At 38.9% G+C, this 20,804-nt stretch overlaps 1 protein-coding gene across 1 annotated transcript; it reads right to left on the bottom strand.

Annotated features, from left to right (window-relative positions):
• Positions 1 to 657: 657 nt before the first annotated feature.
• Positions 658 to 17,264, bottom strand: LOC141756122 (testis development-related protein). The gene is made up of 4 exons (XM_074615633.1): positions 16,858 to 17,264; positions 10,261 to 10,317; positions 3,918 to 4,033; positions 658 to 2,419 (listed from the first exon to the last, which is right to left on the bottom strand). Exons 1-4 carry the CDS (start codon positions 16,942 to 16,944, stop codon positions 1,981 to 1,983), a joined length of 699 nt encoding a protein of 232 aa, XP_074471734.1. The 5' UTR covers positions 16,945 to 17,264; the 3' UTR covers positions 658 to 1,980.
• Positions 17,265 to 20,804: the final 3,540 nt, after the last annotated feature.

Here is a 20,804-nt window from a genome sequence, read left to right as displayed (position 1 = left end):
TAGTTTCAATACTCATTTTTCGTACTATCGATGGACCGGTACCAGCTACACTCTCACTTCTCTCCAACAGCAAGTTGACGCACACACACCGCTGCAGTGCCCAATCTGCTGTTCTCTGCTACTTGCCAAGAAAAGAAAATTAAATGTCATGATAAAGCCTTTTTATATTTATCTTTTGATAAAAATCTAAAATGTTATGCCAATTTTTCACGTGGTGTCGAAAATGGTATAGAATATCGGTATTGTGTCAAAGTTAAGTTAGATTTTACAGTATCATGACAACACTACTCCAAACTAGGGCTGCAACTAACGAGTTTTTTCATTGTCGATTAATCTGACGATTATTTTCTCGATTAATTAATTAGTTGTTGGTCTATAAAATGTCAATCAGTGTTTCCCAAAGCCCAAGATGATGTCCTCAAATGTCTTGTTTTTTCCACAACTTAAAGATATTCAGTTTACTGTCATAGAGGAGTAAAGAAACCAGAAAATATTCACATTTAAGAAGCTGGAGTCAGAGATTTTTTTTTTTAAATTACTTACACCGATTAATCAATTATCAAAATAGTTGGTGGGTAATTTAATAGTTGACAACTAATCGATTAATCGTTACAGCTCTATTCCAAACTGCGATGTTGAATAAAGTAGAGCCAGACAGTCAGACTAGATCTTTATTGTGCTTGAGAAAATGTGGCCCAGCCATTTAGTGAATAAATACAGGATACAGGCGTCCCTGGAAGTGGACCTGTATCTGTGTACACCTCTGGCTGCGATTAAAGCAGACATCAGTATCAAACAAAACAGATTAAAACAAAGAAAAAGAAGAGAAGAAAAAAACCAGTGGCACGACATTTCTCATTCACCTAAAAGAAAAATCATTGTAGAAATGAAATGACTCTTCATTGTCTCAGTCAATATACAATATACAGATATGCAAACAGATTTAAAGACCTGACCGGGTGTTTTATAATGTAGCACACAAACACTTGTGCTGCTCCTGCTGGTGAAGCTAACGGCATCCAGGGATTGTAACTGGAAACCAGTTAGTGTCTCGATGGTTGATGCAACACACCCGCACATGCATAGACATTGTGATGAGCTCAGCTAGTGTTCAGCAAACACATGATGTCATTCTGTTGATACAAGGCACTTCACAGGTGCATGGAGTCACTGCTTTTCTTGCGAAACAAGTATACACAGACTTCGGCTTTTATCTTGTCATCATTACAAATTTTATAAATATTATTCAGCATCAGATTTAAACATGTATATCTATGACACTAAGGGGGTTGTTTAGATTTGTTCCCCCACATGATCCCAACACGACTTCAAATCTCCTTCACAACTGTGATTCACTACAACAAAAGTGCGTGCATGTCCATCCAAAAGACTCACTTCCTCTCCTCTACCTCTCTTTCTCACACACACAGATACAAACACGCACACTAATATTCCAGATCCAAAGTATTTCATAAGTTGTTTCATGACTGCACAGATTTTAAGCCCATTATTGATGTATAAATTAAGGCTCCAGACTGGAAGTGAAAAGTCTTCAGTAGCAGGTTTGCATTATTCTTCATTGATTCTCTACGACCGACAGCCACAATAATTATATGAAAATCACTCTTCCCATTTCATGGCAATATAAAATATCTAAATGCCAGGCCAGTGGGTATCACAGTTAAAATGGTACAGTAGTTTAAGGCTTTTTTTTTTGTTGTAATTTACAGTTTGTGTCAGTGATTCAAAAGTGGCAAAAAAGTCCATTGAGAAAACTGACATATATTGTCTTTAAGGACTTCAAAGCTAAAATCATAGGGACAACCTTCATGTGTAATGTTCAGGGCTTTACAACAGCATCTCAATGCCAGTTGACATTAACACCGGTTTCGTCCACAACTAGACTACAGAGACGAGCAGATATTTGGTTCAGGTCTTCATCCTCTTTACTGATGGTAGGTGAGGAAGGTAAAACGGCTCCTATTTAAACCCTTCCCAAGCACTTTCCGACACAATCCCTCTGCTCATCCTGCTGATGCCGGCCAGCTTGACTTTGGCGCGGGCTGTCCACGTGACGGCGGCTGTTGAATCCTTGGAGTCCGACAGATTAGCATAGCGGGAGGAGTCCTCCTCGAGACCCTGGCCCGCCCAGGAGGCCAGCTCCAACGGGAGGCCTAGAGAGTCGGGTGAGGATACTGGCGAGTCCCCTTCCTGGCTCTTGTCCTCTGGGGCTTCGTCGGTCACAGTTTCAGTTAAGTTCTCCAGGTGAGGCGGCTCCCAGCCCTCCATCTTCTCCAGTTTTTTGGTGGGCGAGATCTGCCTCATCGTCATGGTGACGCTCTCCCAGAAACAGTGGCCCTTCTCTGGCTTGTCCTTCTTTTCCTTCTCCTTCTCATCATCCTTGATTTTCTTGTGAGACCTTAAGAGAAAAACAGAGAAGAGAAGCACATACTTAAAAAGCAGCTGTTGCACAAAAATTTCAGTGCATAAAATACCCCAATTCGGTCTCACGGGAAGGCGTATAAATAGCACGAGATCACAGACTTTCCACGTCATGAGGACACATTTTAGCGTTTTCACGTGTCATTTGTACGCAACAAAACTACAGTAACGCAATTAAGTTTAGGCAACAAAACACCTTAGTTAAGTTTAAGAAAAACATTGTTGGGCTTGAAATAAGTACGTACGCTAAGTAAAATATGTACGGAAGCAAAGTAACATAAGTACAGAAAACACGTCACAAACATAACATACAAAACTATAATTACCACCTCCCACTTTTACACCTCCACCAGTTGCACTTTACATCCATGTCTATCCAAAATGCCCGTCATCATTTTATTCGGAAAGACTTTGTGTGAATTCTTGAGTTATGGCCAAAAACGTGTTTTGTGAGGTCACAGTGACCTTGACCTTTGACCACCAAAATCGAATCAGTTCATCGTTGTGTCCAAGTTGACGTTTGTGCCAAATTTGAAGAAATTTGCTCCAGGCGTTCCTGAGATATCACGTACACGAGAATGCGTACGAGCGTACAGACGGACGGACGGACAACCCAAGAACAAAATTCCTCCGGCCACGGCTATTGCCAGCGCGGAGGCATGTTGGACCCATCCCGCAATAGTCGGCCTTTCTCGCTTATTTTCTACGTCTTTACCTCTGAGCGTAGCAAATTTACGCGGATGCCTTTACATTGGACTGAGTACAGACTACATGCCGGACAAATGCCACGCCAAAAGCAAGAAAGGCATTCGTATTGCGCACTAAATGCCTTTCGCATTATCGTGGCATTCAAACGCCTTTTTTTGTACAAACAGGTTGAATAACCAGTCGAACGCTCACATCTTAACTATAAATAGGACTGACTGGGTGGGGTACGTGATATCTTTACACTGGAGACTGGACCTTTACCCATGCAGCGAGCCATTATATAGGAATTCCCGGTTGTTTGTCAGAGAGGGGTGATTAATTGAGGTTTTCCTCTTCATACATGTTCCACTTCCTCGAGGGGTCTGAAAGTTATTAACTGCTGGTGAATGAAGCTCTGACTTACATTCAAACAAAGACAAGTGGTTGGACGTGACTCCATTATTTCTAATCAAGTTTGTAAATATTTTTTTTGCACGCACTTGACCAGCAATGGCCACTTACAGAAGTATATCCCACTTACAATGATGTGAACCAGGAACGATCTGGGAAATTCGGACCACTTGAGTGTACAGAGGTTGTATTTGTGGCTTCAAATCCACCTGGCAATCACTATCAGACTTAAAGTTTGCCACATAAAGTAGCAGATTTTTTAAAAAGTGTGAGCCAGATGACTTTTTTTCATAATATGGCTTTTTGTATGTATTGTATATCTATAAAAACATGGTGTGACACGTGCAACGATAAAGTTATTGTGTGTGTAACCTCACCCTCTGCGGTCAGTCAGGTTCACTCCGGTCAACAAGAAGTGCTCGTCGTCTTTAGAGGAGAACATCTTCTTTTCCCTCCTCTCTTTCTTGGACATGATCTTCTTCACCTTGGCCTCCTGACAGAAATTGAGCATATGATTGTGAATCACAGAGCTGGAATGATTATCCGCATCTGTTGCATGTTATAGTTTCATATCTCTGATGCTTATCTGTGAGTGATTTATGCATCCGAAGAGGGTGCAGTCAACCTCACAGATGTGCACTTCTTGAAATTCTGTGATGGGCTTCATTGGCTTTGAACCAATGAAATGTGCTCTCCGTCAAATCTAATTCATCTACACATTTATCATCCATTTTTAAGCCCCTCTTTTCACGTTAAAAAAAATTATTCAGTATCACACATGTAGAAAGATTTTTTTTTTCTGCAGCACCAATCATCCTTAAAGGAATAGTTTGGCATTGGTTGGTTTGTGACTATGTGGTTTTTAAGCCTCGAGTTGGACATTTTGGGTGTCATCATCTTGGCTTTTTGCAACCAGAAGTGACACGAGAGGGTGGAGCTTGAGAATAAACCAAAGAAGTGTATTCCCCAAAACTCCTCCTTCAAGGTAAATTGATACTACCAACTACTTGCCGTTGGACAAAAACCTTATAGCTACAAATTCTGTGCTATAGGTAGATAAGTATAGAGAGAGAAAGCTTGACTGGCATTGACTTGGCAGTAACGTACGGCACATTCCAGTGGAAGACCCTCCACTCCTCCTCTGAAACTCCCCCGGTCTCCCCCGTCACATCAGAATTCCTCCCTGCCAGTGCTGCTTTCCACCCAGCACAGATATACCGCCCTCCTCGGCGATTATGGAGCAAGATTTTGGCTCCGTTTCTCCCCGTGCCTGGGAAGAATTCCCAATGTCAACTGTCAAGGCTGTAACATTTACTCCTACTCATATCCGTGCCTGCCTTTTGCTTTACCGTTGTCAAAACATTCTCAGTGCTAACATTATTTGATGAATGCATCTGACCTCGGCGACCCCTAAACTGCTTCTTTTGATTCTGTATTTTACCCATCGAGGAGGTGCTTGACTCAAAGCATCTCTCCTCTACTGAGGATGTGACAGCAGCTACAACAAGCAAACAACTAACATGAAAGCGAGAATCTCTCAAACCAAACAGGAACTCGTAGCCTACAATAAGATCTGTCACCAGGTCTCAGATCAAGCTTCACAATGTCACAGTTTAGATAGCATGAACTTATACAGAACTGTTTGTCCTACAGAGGCTACACAAGCTCTAACACACATGATAAAATCCTCCTCGTCTCACCCTGCTTCAGGGCATGAACGCCGTCAGTTTCTTGGAGTTTATTATCATCAAAAAATATTTACAAGAATTTCTTCTCAGCTATTTCAACACCCCGTCTCTACTCTTTCTGTATCCCTCCTCGCTCTGCTTCTTGTTTCCTGTGTGCCGTCAAGCGTAAACAGACCGTGGATCAGATTTGCTGTAGTTCGAGCTTTGCAGTAACAGAAACCAGAGATGCCAAAACAGATTGAGTGTATCAGGGTGTATGAACTGTAGCTACATTCCCGCTGTGTATGTGCACGCATGCATACAGTACAGAGGCCTGCCTATTCACCATTCTCTTCAGCATTAACCTCCGGGCCTCTAGATCCAAAAGCAGCTCAGTGCTCCAGTAATCTCTCCAGTCAAACAGCAGGTAAACCAAGCAGCTCAGTGAGGCTCGCTGTGTGGGGGAGCTTTACCTACATACAGCTCCACGCCTGGCAGAACAATAGAGCTCTTATTGGACCGAATTCCTCCATCCATACGCCAGAGATGGAGGCTGGGAGATTAAAGAGGCATTTGAATTTGGAAACATTGCTAATTGTGGTTAACAGACGACACAATACAGGTTTATTTTGAGACAGCAATCAGGTCGTTGGAGGTTATGTGACAGCCTCAGCTTCAGGTATTAAAGCCGAAGTAGGCAGATTGGAGCAAATATGATTGAAAAAAAATATATTTTTATAAAACGGTCACTATATCCTGCATGAGACAGGTAATCTGATAAAAAATCATGTGCCTCTGTGCCTCAATCAGAGCCGAGCTGGAGCCTTGCCGTCTCTGAGCAGCTGTCAATCACTCGCAAACTCAGATAAAACGGTCAAACTAGGTAGCACTGATCAAATATGAATCAATATTCTGTTACTGTAATGTTATATCTGGCAGAGAATGTTTTCAGAAACATCTTGTAGCGTACTGTTTAGCTGTAAAATTAGAAAGTTTGTCACCCGGCAGTCACGTTGCGATCAGTTGAGGAAATACCAAGAACAGCGCACCAGCCGTAGAAAACTTTCTCAAACATTTGGGGCGAGGAATAGGCATTACAGTAACAGAATATTGATTTATATTTGATCAGCGCTGCCTAGTTTGACCATTTGGTAGGAGTTTGTGAATGATTGTTATATGTGATATGTTATGTAGTAGGGCTGCATCTAATGATTATTTCCATCATCAATGAATCTGTCTTTTTTTAATTGATTATTTAGTCTATAAACCGTAACCACAGATCACAGACTAGCAAACCAGCAAATTATCTCTTTTGAGAAGCTGGGATCTGCAAATGTTTGGTATTGTTGTGTGAACTAAGTTGAAGAAATAGCTACACATATTGTTGCCAAGAGTTAGATTAAAGATTGATATCACTCTCATATCCATCCATTCAATATGACGCTAGGGGGAAAACAACAAGCCTAGCTCTATCTGAAGGTTACAAAATCCATCAACCAGAAACTCTGACTGACTTCACCTCACTTATTAACATGTTGTATCTGTTTGTTTAATCTGTAACAAGAACCAAAGTGGTTTTACAGGGGGTTAAGTACCAGCCAGGCTAGATAACTGTTTCTATAATAAGTCCTTTAGGACAGGGGTTCTCAAACTTTTTGGGGCCAGGGACCCCTTACAGGGGTGAACATTTTCCAAGGACCCCCTCTGAGATGCCATTGGAACTCATTGTATTGTAAAACTTGTCAACCTAAATACTTCAGACCTGTTTGATGTTGATAAACAGAAACACATTTCAATTTGAATCATGTTAAGACAATTGTTAAGACAATATAAGATAAGATAAGATGAGATAATCCTTTATTAGTCCCAAGTTATTGAATGTTAATAGCACTTATATACCTTTTAAACAAAGGGTGCTTTTATTCAAATTACATTCAGACTCAACTTGACAGCATTTATAGCCTGCATTTCAAGTAATTTATCTGAAAAGCTTTAAAAAAATGAACAGTAACAAAACATAAAAATCAAGATATTTAAATTCACCAGTCTAAAGCGGACTCTTAATAAGTGATTCAACTTAAAAATAATGATTAATTGCTGTGTGTCACAATCATATCAGAGTGTCTATTTGGCCCAAAGCTAACGTCGGTGGGAGTTATTGGTACAATACGGTACTTCCAGGACTCCATGCCAACTTTGTGAGTCCTAATATGAGCATAAAACAGCCGATGGTGGAAGAATTGGAGCCTTCCACGGTGTCAGAGCCGTCTGTGGCTATTTTCGGCCTTGTTTTTCTTCCACAGTGATTGTTCCCGTCCTAAAGGCCCAGCTCCTCGAAAGAATGCTGCGTTTCCTTCCCTTGTCCGGACCAGCCATCCCCGGTCCTCACAAACACGACCGGTCGTGAAATATGTCCTGTGAACTAAGTCACCTACAGTAGCTATACATACAGTACAGAGGGAAGGCAGCCAGAGTTCAAAGACAATGCACTGGGAGTGTTTTTGAGGCCATGCCTTTGAGTGAGGACTTGTCGTCAGTACAGATCAGGAGATGTGACATATCTCTCATGAACAAAGACTCACAGCACATAATCTCACTCACACACACACACACACACACACTGTTTGGAGTGGATACAGCTGCAGATAAAGTTGGCTGCACACACAGAGGACACTTGTCAAACCTGCATCATAAAACCATTATTTACAAATTCAAAGTTAACAGAGATAATGACAAAGACATTTTCTCCATCTGACTCACTTTGACCTTTAGCCTAATTTACAATTTATAATGTGTAAATTGGTTGTCAGCAAACAAGCCTAGCGCTGTCAATCAAGAGTAATCAATTATGTTAAGGGAAAGTCACTGCAGCATTAAATTACTGTATAACATAAATGCCAAAAAATAACATATTAAACTTAACTTTCAATCATTTGTAACTTTTACTTGTATACGTGGCTGATTACAACGCACAAGGCACCCTTTAGCGGCGGTATGAAATGCACTGGCCTTTCCATTTAGTACAATATAAACCCATCCGCGTCAACAGTAAACGCTCAGGGAAAGTGCTGCAGTGGATGGGATTTCATCCAGGAGACCGCTGCTCGTGTCCCGCGTGTTACGAAAGTTTCACTTTTCGCGTTACAATCAGCTATTCTTTTGTGTCCCGTGTTCACAACAAGTCCTTTGCACTATACTTTTACTCTTTACTAGCAGCGTAATATGTTATTAGAAAGCTAAAATTAACTCTGTCAGTTGGTTCCGTTTGCTATGTAACAGTTACACCTGCAATATTTAGAAAGAATGTTTTTTGTGAATCACTTTAGTTGTAAATTAAACTGAAAGTGAAAGTGAGTGTAATGTTTTACTTGTTTCCCGTTATTAGTTATTACTTCCTGTTTTATTTTGGTTTGTTTCACTTCACTTCCTGTCGTGGTGTTTTCACCTGCGCCCTGATTGTTTTCACCTGTCCCTCGTTAGCCCTGCTGTCACCTGGCCCTCGTTATCACCCTCCTTTCAATGTGCTCCTCTTAGTCTGTGCCAGTTCGTCTTAGCTTTTCTTAGTTAGCGCTCTAGTCTTGTTTCTGTGAGTATTCCCAATGTGATTTAGACCTGTCTTCTGCATATTTAGGCTCTGCGTTTTTGGATACTGTCACCTATTTTTGGACAGACTACCTGTGTAGCGTACCTGTTTCTGGCAAGTACGGATCTCACTCTTTTCTCTGCGTCATCGGTTTGAGTCCAGTTCCTTGTGGTTTCACCCGATGTTACAGTAGATAAACTAAGAAGTTGATCTGTAAACTATGATGGGGATGTTTGCAACAGACAGTTTGGTTGATAATTTTCCTGTTTGCCTTTGTTTTGTTCCTCCTTTTTTGTTTGACTAACCTTAGCGAACCTTGCCTAAGGGTTTGTTTAAGATCATCTGACTGTTTGTGTCTCTTGCCCCGTCTGACTTTCTTTTTAACGTTGTTGCAGCGTTCCCAGGTCTCAGCAATCAACTACAATGTTATTATTACTGATAAAAAAATGATGGTCAAAACTACAAATAGAAGACCCAAGTTGTAATAAACCAGAATTATCCTTTAAAGGATAAAAGTGTGTATGATCTGGCGGTATCTAGCGGTGAGGTTGTAGATTGCAACCAACTGAAGCCTCTCCTGTGTGTGCAAAGCATGTAGAAGAACTACGGTGGCCGACGCGAAAACGTGAATGGCCCTCTCTAGAGCCTGTTGTTGTAAGAGTGGTGTAGGTCATTTGAAGCAGAGCCAGTGCTTAGAGTGTGTGTATGTGGGAAGTGAGTGGTGAAGCAAGAGAGCGGCGGTGACGGCAGCGAGTAACGTTATCGACACCGGCCCAAGCTGGAAAAGTTAACAGTGTTTGCGGGTTACCTTCTAGACATGGCCGAGAGGAACCGCTCCCTATGTCAATACAAACAGCTCATTCTAAGGTAATGAAAACAATTCTTATTTTCAGGTGATTATACACTAAAGAAAACATAGTTATGAATATTATATTCAATTTCTGCAAATAGATCCCCCTAAATGCTACACACTGGTCCTTTAAATCTTTACTCCACACTACAGTGACCTCACTCCACAGATCCCAACTGTGGGTTTTAGGATAAGGATAACAGATACACATGCATGCGCCATAACAACAAACAAGACCGTATTCCAGTGATAAGTTTAAGGATAAAGCAGGGGATGACAGCTGAAAGCTGGCGTGTTTACAGATAAACACAGCAGTCCTCCGACCTTCCTGCTTTACCTCAGCTGCACTGTGAAACCTTTTGCGGTCATCTGACAAGAAGAAACTGGCTGTGCATGTGAGTGCATCGGGGGCCAAAGGATTTGGATGTTTTTGGTGACATAAGATTCTTTTGTGACCTCAAAAGTGTGATGTTGTTGTGCATGTGTGTGTCAATGTGTGAGAAGATAAGAGCATGTTGGATGGGTGCATATCTTTAGGGGGGAGCTGTGTTAGTTGAGTTTGGAAGCAAATAGTTTGTGTCTGTGTTACGTCCAAATAACTGTGAAGTTGTGCTGCTTACCTTGGATACTGCAGTGACAGCTTCCTCCTCCTCTTCCTCTCCTTGTATGTCTTTGTCCTGTGACACACACACACACACACACACACACACCAGCAGTGAGTTAACACAAATAGCAACCACCCCACAAACACACACACCCGCCACACTTTGCAGCAGGGATGTGTGTGTGCAGGCTTTCCTGTAAAAGAGAGGGGCAACCTTTTTCAGAGGTGTAACATAAACACGCCGTGTTTGGAGGGCGAGATGGAGGGATGGAAGGATGGAGGAGCGGGGAGGATGAGGGGAAGCTACTGAACTCAGAAGGCAGATTGAAACACAAAAGAGAGAGAAAATAAATCCATGACCTATTGACTCGACAGTACATGACACTATTTGAGTATATAAGTGGAGCTATTTTGGCTCCATTGTGCTTCAGTCTCCAGGGTTTTTTTTCAACATTTTTCATATATCCTTTGTATAATATTTGTGTTATAGATTCATTGTTTTTGTTATTTATGTAAAGCACTTTGTTTTGATAAGACAGAGCTGTAGGCCAGAGGTTTGTGACTTTGACTTGAGTTGGACTGAAGTCACAAACATTTGGTTTTAACTTGAACTTCACTGCGGTGACCCTTCTACAATATTTTTTACAGGGCAAACAGCAGTGTACACTGTAATTATCCTGCATCTTGAAATAATTAATTTACTTATTATATACTTTTTATTACAACTTCCTTCTTTTTTTTTTATTTAATTCTTTTTTTTTTAGGAAGTCATACCAGCCTATATTTTGTTGCGCACAAGTATAATGACAATAAAGTTGAACCTAACTGAATTATGGAGAGTTGACTCGACTTGACACTTGAAAGCAAAACATTCAAACGGAAAGTAAATAACATAGCTTCAGGTGCCCAAACATAAAGTGAACAGGCACATAATCATGTAAATATCTCTTTTTTTTAACTTGGCAGATTATGTTTACTCCTCCTACACCTAAATTTAGACTGATTAATGATCTGTGCAAGGCTAAAAGAGCCAAAAATATATTTTCAAATAAAACAAATCAGTCCTAAACAACCTGTAGTTGAGGGTTATCAAAACCCTCATCATGCCACACTCGTGCTTTGCCCGTTTGACTGACTTGTGACTTGACTTGGACTTGCTCCAAAAGACTTAAAAACATTAAATCATATAAAAGAGGGCAGCAAGAAGTCATCAGACGTGCAGCTGAGCCAGAGATTACTGATGTGGAGACATAATTCCTGTAAAATGATCAAAGCTGTAAGAACTTCTAACATCTAACGACTCCACCAGAGAGAGAGAGAGAGGAGGAGAAACGGCGGTTGGACATGTCTGAGCAAAGTCTGCTGGGTCTCCGCCACCTGAGCCGATCAAAGACACACTCACACACACTGATTGCTGACTACTGTTGGAGCGTAAAAGCATTAACAACTTGAGGGAGAGAGTGAGGGAGAGGGGGGAGATTTAGGGAGAGAGTAGTGTTTCGGGAGGGTGAAAAAACGCTCCAAACAACAGAAAGCAAGAGTTGTGCTTTCGCACCTCAGGGGGCCATTTTTTCTCGGTCTGCCTCTCTTTCTCTCTTTGTCTGAGTCTGTGTGTAAATGTTACCACAGTGTTGTCTTTTAAAAAGCCAGATTACTAGGCAATAAAGATGCACAGTGAATTTCAATACCAAAGTACCAACAGTAGTTTCCAAAAGCCATTGCACACCAACAACACTCAACATTCTCCAAACTCAGGGACTCAGAACATGTTTTTGCCAGCAGCGTTGGTATATTTCTCCAAAACTAGACCAAATATATTTAAAGGAATAGTTCAACATTTTGAGAAATACGCTTATTCACTTTCTTGACGCGGTTAAATGAGAATAGGGCTGGGCAATATGATGATATATATAATCAAAACGATATAAAAATGGCCATCGTAAATATTGTAAATGTCATTTCTATTGCGATATAGGCTAGGTTTATATTTATTTATTTTTTCTCTATAATTTCACTTAAAATTTTTATGTTTTTTTTGCTTTTTTTTTTTTTACTATTTATTGAATAACCAGAATACATGATATATCGTGATATATATATTGCTATCAAGATATGAAATGATCTATATCGTGATGGAAGATTTTGGCCATATCGCCCAGCCCTAGATGAGAATATTGCTACCACTCTTATACCTGTACACTAAATATGAAGCTACACAGCCAGGAGATGGTTAGCTTAGCATAGAGACTGGAAACAGGGGGAAACACCTAGCCTGGCTCGTGCTACATGTACATTCTCGCAATGTCGGCAAAATGGAAAAAAAAAGACCTCTGATTATTCCAATTTGGGAGTGTTCAGGGATTATTCCAGGAAGTTACCTCGACTGTCTCGTACACATCATTTAAATAACCTAAATTAGCTACTTGTGTGAAGTTGTATACAGTATTTTTACTGTTCTATAACAAGTGAAATCAAATACACACAATATGTGAATAGCTCATTTTAGCTCTTTTTTTTAGCTCATTAAATTCAATTTTAAGGTGAATCAATATGTGTTAAAATTTTATTTAATTTTTCTTCATTTTCATTTTTAATTAATTTTTTTTTTTCAGTAGTGGTGAATTGGCTGCCAACAGTATATTGACACTTTATCCTACTCGACTGCTCGTAATACGGTTTGAATGATATCACACAAATGCTGCAACTGTTCAAACTGGCCTACTAGAATATCTAAAGCTCCATTAACATGCTATATCTCATTTATCGTTGTAAAAATGTATGATTTTACAGGACCAGCAGTGATTTCTTGGAGTCTTTGGACAGAGCATGGCTAGCTGTTGCCACCTGTTTCCAGTCTTTGTGCTAAGCTAAGCTAACCATCACTTGGCTGCAGCTTAATGTTTGGCATTCAGATATGAGAGTGTATCAACCTACTGGTCTATATCATCTCATATCAGAAACATGTTGAATGTCTAACTATTGCTTTAAATATAAAAAGGCTTCGGACAAAATCCCCCATGTTGATTTGGTTTGAACTTGTAAGACAAAACTGACAAATGTTTGATTTCTACGATTTTGATCCCTTCAACAGATGATCCACTCAGCTTTACCTTTTCTTTTCCTCTCCACTAATGATTTAGATGTGAGGCCGTCTGAAGGTTTTTGCACAGACCTGATCTGTACTCTCATGATCCCACTTCACAAAGAGGTGGTATTAGAGTGGTGTTATTGAAATATTCAGGTGTGTTACCGCTTTAAGCCATAGACAAACAGGCCCACACGCACCACCTGCAAGCTCACAGCTGCCTCTTGTAGCCTGTTGAACTTCAATAGAGAGTGAAAGCAAGCTGCAGCACACAGGACCTGTACTGTAGTCGCCCTACAGCACTGTGCGGGGAGGACGGATATTAATTTCCTCCTTTTATGCTCTCCCTCTTTTTCCTCTGTGTGTCTATGGATGTATTATCCCTTAATGCTTGTCTGTCTCTATCTGTCTGCCTGCTGGTCTCTGTCTGTGTCTGACGCTGATGTACAGTTTCAGCTCATTTGACTGGCACGACATGGAGATCATCTGCTCCGCCATAAAACATAAACAGAGATAACACAGAATAAACAAGTGCAAAGAGACCTATTGTATCTTGTAATGACTATAAGTAAACATAACATTTAGATCAAGTGAGAAAATACTATGTACAAGAGTCAGAGAAGTTAATAGTCAGACTTGTGGGTCACCGGTTCCATCCCTCTACCACCAGGACCCCTGACCTCCAGTGTTGATGCCCAGCAGAGTCGACAGAGCGATTTCCAAGTGTGGATGGGTGAAAGCGAGTTAATGTTATTTCTCTTAATAACTGTAATGTAAAACCTTATTTCTAAAGTGACAAATTCATTAGTGAATCGTCAAAAAATTAATTGGTAACAATTTTGACAATCGATTAATCATTTAAAGGTATAGTGTGTAGGATTTGGCGACATCTAGTGGTGTGGTTGCAGATTGCAACCAACTGAGTACCCCTCCCCTCACTCCTCCCTTTCCAAGACTTCGGTGACATGAACCGGCGAGTGCAAAACCGTGGTAACGTCATTCGCTCAGAGGCCATCCTTATCATAATAACACTACTTTACGAGTAACGGAAGTCAGACGGTGGCTGGCGGTACCACAGTTTTGCACTCTGCTAATAGTTACACACTGTTCCTTTAATGTCATTCATCAAACATAAACTACAGAACTTGTTCCAGCTTCTCAAATGTGAAGATTTACTGCTTTTCTTTGTGTTTTTAAGATAGTAAGCTGTATGTATTCAGGTTTTGAACTAGTGTTGGTCAGACAAAACAAACAATATGAATGTCAACTTGCATTCTGGGAAATTGTAATGAGCATTTGTCACTATTTTCTGACGTGTTACAGACCAAAAGTTTTATTGAATAGTCCAGAACATGTGATACTGAGAATAATTGTTATTCGTAACCTTATTTTGAACCCCGACTTTCCCCTTAAATCTCCATTTTTGGAGCTTTAAAGTTGATTTTTATCATTTTTCTACTTCAGTCTAGCAGTCTATTTATCTTTAGTGACTCTTAAAGAATTCAAAAAGAGGCTAAAATATTAATGCAATGTGATTGTGTGACGCAAAGATGCTTCAGATAATCCATCTTTCACCCTCTCTGCTTCACTCTCTATCAGACAGTGGTTTGAATAATAGGAAGGAAAGGCCTGCACGTCCAGACTGTGTTATCATAACTCTTCATCCTGTATCACTGCTGGGCTGGATCTGCCTCTTCACTGTGTTTACCACATTTTATGATCCGACCCCTGACCCCTGCATGTACTTAATCGCCATGGAGACTCGAGGAGACCTCCCTGATGACTTTCCCAGGAATTCTGAGGAGCAGTTGCTGCTCTGATCTTAGATCAGCTCTTATCGTCCAAAGTAGCTCTGGTGACCACTGGTGACAGAGTCACAAACTGAACTCAAAGCAGCTCTTCGGAGGTAAGGGCCACATACGTCGGTTCCCAGGATGGAAGTTAAGAACGACCAATAAAACCAAGCCAAGGGTCACAGATCTCGACATTATCACAACAACAGATGATAAATGTTGGGAAGTGGTGTTGGTTGATCTTCCCAATTGCCTACTACATGACACATTTATACATCCAGTGAATGCTGTATGGTAATACACAGAAGGAGCTACAGGCAGTGGATAAAATCTTCAAGAAAGTTCATGATGCGTGTCTTATCATGATTCTCCCCTATGTCCCCCCAACACCCTGATACAGAGGCTCTTAAACCTCACACACCGCCACTCACCTCAGAAATGTGTATTAGCACAAAGGAGCATGTGTGTGTGTTTGTATTCATTCTATTTTTCCAATAACAAGTGCCGTCTGTCAGTCCAAACTCTGATCTTTAAGCTTAACACGATCCAAACAGATTCAATAGTCTAAAAGTATTTCTACTGTACTTTAAACTATGATGCTCCTGTTTTATACAGAAAGATTTATGTTGTTGATATTTTTCTTTCTCCTATTACCGCAATTATATTGCTGTAATATCCCATTAAGAACACAGAAGATATAGTTTTTCTTTTAAATAGCCTATTTATATATGTTTTATGGTTTTGCAGTCTCCATGTAAAATGTGGTCTTTTTTAACCTCTCGGCATTTTCTTTCACTCTCCTCCTCAGCTGGCATGACAGGAGTTAAAGCACTTGTCCTCCTCCTCCTCCTCCTCCTCCTCCTCCCTCTGCCTCACAGTTAAACACCATGAGGTTTAAATTTGGTCACTTTTTAGGAAATTTAGCAGCTTCAAACGAAAAATGTAGTTGAAATATGATCATTTATATCTATTTTTAATGGATTTATAATGAATTTACTTTATAACAGGCCTACTTTGTGTATTGGGCCACTGTAAAAAAATAAAAAAAACTTTTTTATAAGTAAATTTGATGAAAACATGTCATACAGTGTTTTTTGACACAGCTTTACTGTCATTTTACTATCCAGACACTTGTTTCTAGTAAAAAAAAAAAATCCTGAAACAAGTGTGGCCTGAACAAGTACAATAATACATTCTAGTAAAGTAACACATTTTGCCATTTTGAACCCCCTTAACCTAACTGACTGTCATTGTTATGTTAAGGGGGAAATATATATATATAAAAAAATAAATCTCAACAAATAATTTAAGCTTTTTTACAAGTCAATTTGATGAAAACATGTCATACAATGTTTTTTGACACAGCTTTACTGTCATTTTACTATCCAGACACTTGTTTCTAGTAAAAAAAAAAAAAAATCCTGAAACAAATGCAATAATACATTCTAGTAAAATAACACATTTTGCCATTTTAACCCCCTTAACGTAACTGACTGTCAATGTTATGTTAAGGGGAAAAAAATATATTAAAAAAATATCTATCTCAGACACAGCTTTACTGTCATTTTACTATCCTGACACTTGTTTCCAGTAAAAAAAAAAAAAAAAAATCCTGAAACAAGTGTGGCCTGAACAAGTGCAATAATACATTCTAGTAAAGTAAATTGCCATTTTTAACCCCCTTAACATAACTGACTCATTGTTTGAGTTTCCTTTCCATCCGTCTAATCATTACCTTGTAGGAGTGATGATAGTGCCAGGACATGTCTTCTTCCTCTGACGCATAATCCACCAGCACTTTACTCTTGCTTTTCTTGAACATATCTCCACTTGTCGCTGAAACAAGTTGCCGTTTTTGGCTAAAAGTCTAGAGTTCACTGGCTGAACTGTTTTTGCTCCTGTTTTCTCCGTTTTTTCTCGCAGCGACGCACGAAACGCTCTTTTGGTTATTTCTCTCCAGCAGCAGATCAAATCCAGGAGGCGTTCTCTCTCTGAAAAACAGCTTATTCATTCATAGAAGTGCCAGGAACTGCAAGGATCCAGCTTTTTTTTCCTTTTTTTTTTATGAAGCTCACTATTTTGTAAGTGTTTGGTGCGTATTTACGCAGACTCGACCACCTGGACCAAAAACACGTCGCTCCTCCCATCCCATAGTCTCCATGGTAGTAACAGGAAGGGGTCATACAGTACGTCTCATCTCTGGCCAATACAAGCATCGAGCTATTCATGCAAAATAATGTCACTTTTTTATATTCTGGATGACTGGAAAAACTGAAAAAAAGATATTTGGACACAATGGAGTCACATTTTATAAATAGTTTATAAATCAGTTTTTTATTTGAATTAAATTATATACTCTACTATTCTATTCTATTCTACTGAGAACTATGAGGACTTTAAGAACTTTAAACATGCACTATCTACAACCATCTTGGACTCTAACCACTGGCACACTTTACACTTACTTTACACTATACATCCTATATACCACTTTATAGACTGCACATATGTACATATTACAGTTATTTATTGACGGACTGTACACACTATGTTCATCCATCCACTCTGTATCGTTTATATCTCTATTATTGTTTTTATAATTTTTGTATACCTTTATATTGCTGCTTTGACTCCTGAATTTCCCTCCGGGGATTAATAAATGTTCACCTTATCTTATCTTACTCACCTGGGTATGAAGTACTCAGAACCTGTACATGAGTACAAGCAGCACTAAAACAATAAATTTACTTAAATGCAGCAGAATGTCACCTGTCAATGGAAATTATTATATTAGATATTAGTGAATTATTATTAGCAATGTATAAACATGGTGGAGCTAATTTTACTCACCTTCAACAATTCATCATATTTTATAAGATTTTCATGTAAAATTTTTCTTTGCCAAATTTGTTTGTAAAATGTTCAACTACACACAAATGTCCAGTTAGTTACTTTACAAGTATCGATATATAGTCAAGTTAACCATACATTGAGAGAAACTGAACACGTACAAAAACAATGTAGTAAAAAAAGACATTACTAACAAAACAAACAAACTAACAAAAAACAAACCAACAACAAAAAAAGACACAAAAAAACATACGTAGGTCAACCAGTAATAATCAAAGACAAAAACAAAATTCACATGATGATAGTAAAAACATTCAAGTAAAATCTTAATCTGCAAAGTAGCTTTCATATGAATGAAGTAAAAAGTACAATAGTTCACTCTAAAATGTTATGAAATAGAAGTATAGAGTAGTAAAATAATGGAAATACTAAAGTAAACTAGAAAGTAAAATATACTTATTACTCTCTAGATATATCATACAGTATGTAATATATATTTTGTCGCCTAAATATGTAAATATATATTAGTAGTTGTCTTGCCATAGTCCCTCCCATTAGTCTGTTTCTGATCAGTTTTACCAAAGTAGGATCTGTTACACCAGGAACAATTAAGAGGAAATCGAGGCACTAATTATTATTATTATTATTATTATTATTATTATTATTATTATTATTATTATTATTAATGATTATTTACTTATTTATTTATCTATCTATTTATTTATTTATTTATTTTAATCACAAATACAGAAAGACACACAGACACCACATAAAAAAAAAGAAACTTGGAATCTAGGTATTTTTATTATTATTGAGCCATTACAGTCAAACAATGTGTGGAAGTATTAAGATGAGTTATTTTGGTCAAAGGTCTTCTCTCTCTCTCTCTCTCTCTCTCTCTGTCTCTCTCTCTCTCTCTCTCTCTCTCGCTCTCTCTCTCTCTCTCTCTCTCTCTCGCTCTCTCTCTCTCTCACTGTTATTTCCCAAATCCTTTCAGCTTTTAGGGACTAACTCAGCCTTCAGTCAGTTCTTGGAGTCCTTGACATGAAAACAACTGGATGGTTTGTTTTAATCTCATCTTGTTTTGTAAAGACCAATCTCATATTTACTATAGACAAACCCATAGCTCTGTATTACAGTATGTCTTTGAGTATAATGCAAACAGAACACAGGACTTTTTCAAGGTGGTGGTTCACTAAGAATGAAATATTTCTCTCTCTCTAAGACCTCTGACGCAGGGGAAACAAATGACACATTATGCTGGTGGGCCGACCTCTTAAAATAGCCACAGTTTAGCTCCGGGTAAGACCACTCACCTGATTCAAAAGTTCTTAAATTCCCATTTTCAATCTCCACATTATACAGTAAAGCCAGCGGGGAATGTGGATTGTTAGATGTGTAAGAATTTACCAGGAAAAAACAAAAGAAACATACAGACTCTATTTTTGAGAATTTGATTTTCTGCCCAGAAAAGGTTTAGAGACAGTGTTTTGTTTTTAGTCATACTGTACAGTGTTATGCAATGTTGCATTCAGTGTGTGTAATCAAAATCTCTACTTTAAACAAAGCTTGGCTCTAAAGCACTGTTTCACTTTGTGATGTTACTTTGTGTGTTCTTGTTCAGTAGTGCACATAATTAATTGCTTGTATATGGTTTGGTGTCAGCTCTTCATCAGCACCAGCTGACACAAGCCATGACTGGCTGTTAGGACGTGTCCGTCAAGTGTCAAGAGGCAGGTCAGTGACCTTTGACCTCTGAGGTCATCAGTGGGTCAACTGTCCATTTGACAGGGCTATGTATTCCCACAGTATCTCTACAGTGGTTATTTACAGTCTTAGTGGCCCTGGTTGCCAAAATGTGTGTCCTTAATCAATCGTCTTGATTGTCTTTCCCCTACTATGATTGTTTTTTACAAATTAGAAACCCCTCACGTTATTGGAACCTATAGATCTGGGAGGACAAACTAATATCCTTCATATTGCATTAGGAGGATGAATTATCTGCTAGATACTGTATATACTATGTATATCTATACCATATTTGCAATCTTTTTCAGAAAACAGAGGGGAATAAACCATTTCACAGTTGTAAATGTTCCAAATGTGTCCCAGTTCATTTTCTTTTGGCAGTGTATGTGAATGACATACGATGACAGGAAGTAAACATGGACCCAAGCTGTTGTTTAGCAATGCAACTGTGTTGAAACAGTCTGTACCGACAAGCCAAAGCAACTACTCTGGGGCCCGAAAGACTCTAGGTTTACAGTGTGGACATTAGTTTGTTGTAATTTAATGAATTGTTGAATACTGTATGCACCACTAATTTATATTATATACTAAACTGACAGAGACCTTTAGGCAGCACCTGGATTATTACCTCATTTAAGGCCCCAGTTTGTAGAGAGGCACTAGTTAAAAGTTTAGTTTAAAGGCCTTTATTGTTTCTAGGGCTGCAACTAACGATTATTTTCATTGTTGATTAATCTGTTGATTATTTTTCTTGGTTAATCAATTAGTTGTTTGTCCTATAAAATGTCAGAAATGGTGAAAAATGTTAATCAGTGTTTCCCAAAAGCCCAAGATGACGTCCTCAAATGTTTTGTTTTGTGCACAACTCAAAGATATTCAGTTTACTGTCATAGAGGAGGAAAGAAACCAGAAAATATTCACATTTAAGAAGCTGGAATTACTCAAATTGATTAATTGATTATCAAAATAGTTGGCGATTAATTTAATAGTTGACAGCTAATTGTTTAATTGGTGTAGCTCTAATTGTTTCAATATATACTGTGATTACATGGCGCATTTTACTAAATAAAAGTGTGCGTATTA

The sequence above is a fragment of the Sebastes fasciatus genome, chromosome 18 (assembly GCF_043250625.1).
Source record: "Sebastes fasciatus isolate fSebFas1 chromosome 18, fSebFas1.pri, whole genome shotgun sequence".
Taxonomy (NCBI): domain Eukaryota; kingdom Metazoa; phylum Chordata; class Actinopteri; order Perciformes; family Sebastidae; genus Sebastes; species Sebastes fasciatus.
This window is presented reverse-complemented; position numbering and strand designations above follow the sequence as displayed.

Coding starts and splice junctions, on each gene's coding strand:
- LOC141756122 (XM_074615633.1), bottom strand. CDS start 16,944: ATGTTCAAGAAAAGCAAGAGTAAAGTGCTGGTGGATTATGCGTCAGAG. Junction 10,318..16,857: donor ACTATCATCACTCCTACAAG/GTAATGATTAGA, acceptor TGTGTGTCACAG/GACAAAGACATACAAGGAGA. Junction 2,420..3,917: donor AACCTGACTGACCGCAGAGG/GTGAGGTTACAC, acceptor TTTTCTCTTAAG/GTCTCACAAGAAAATCAAGG.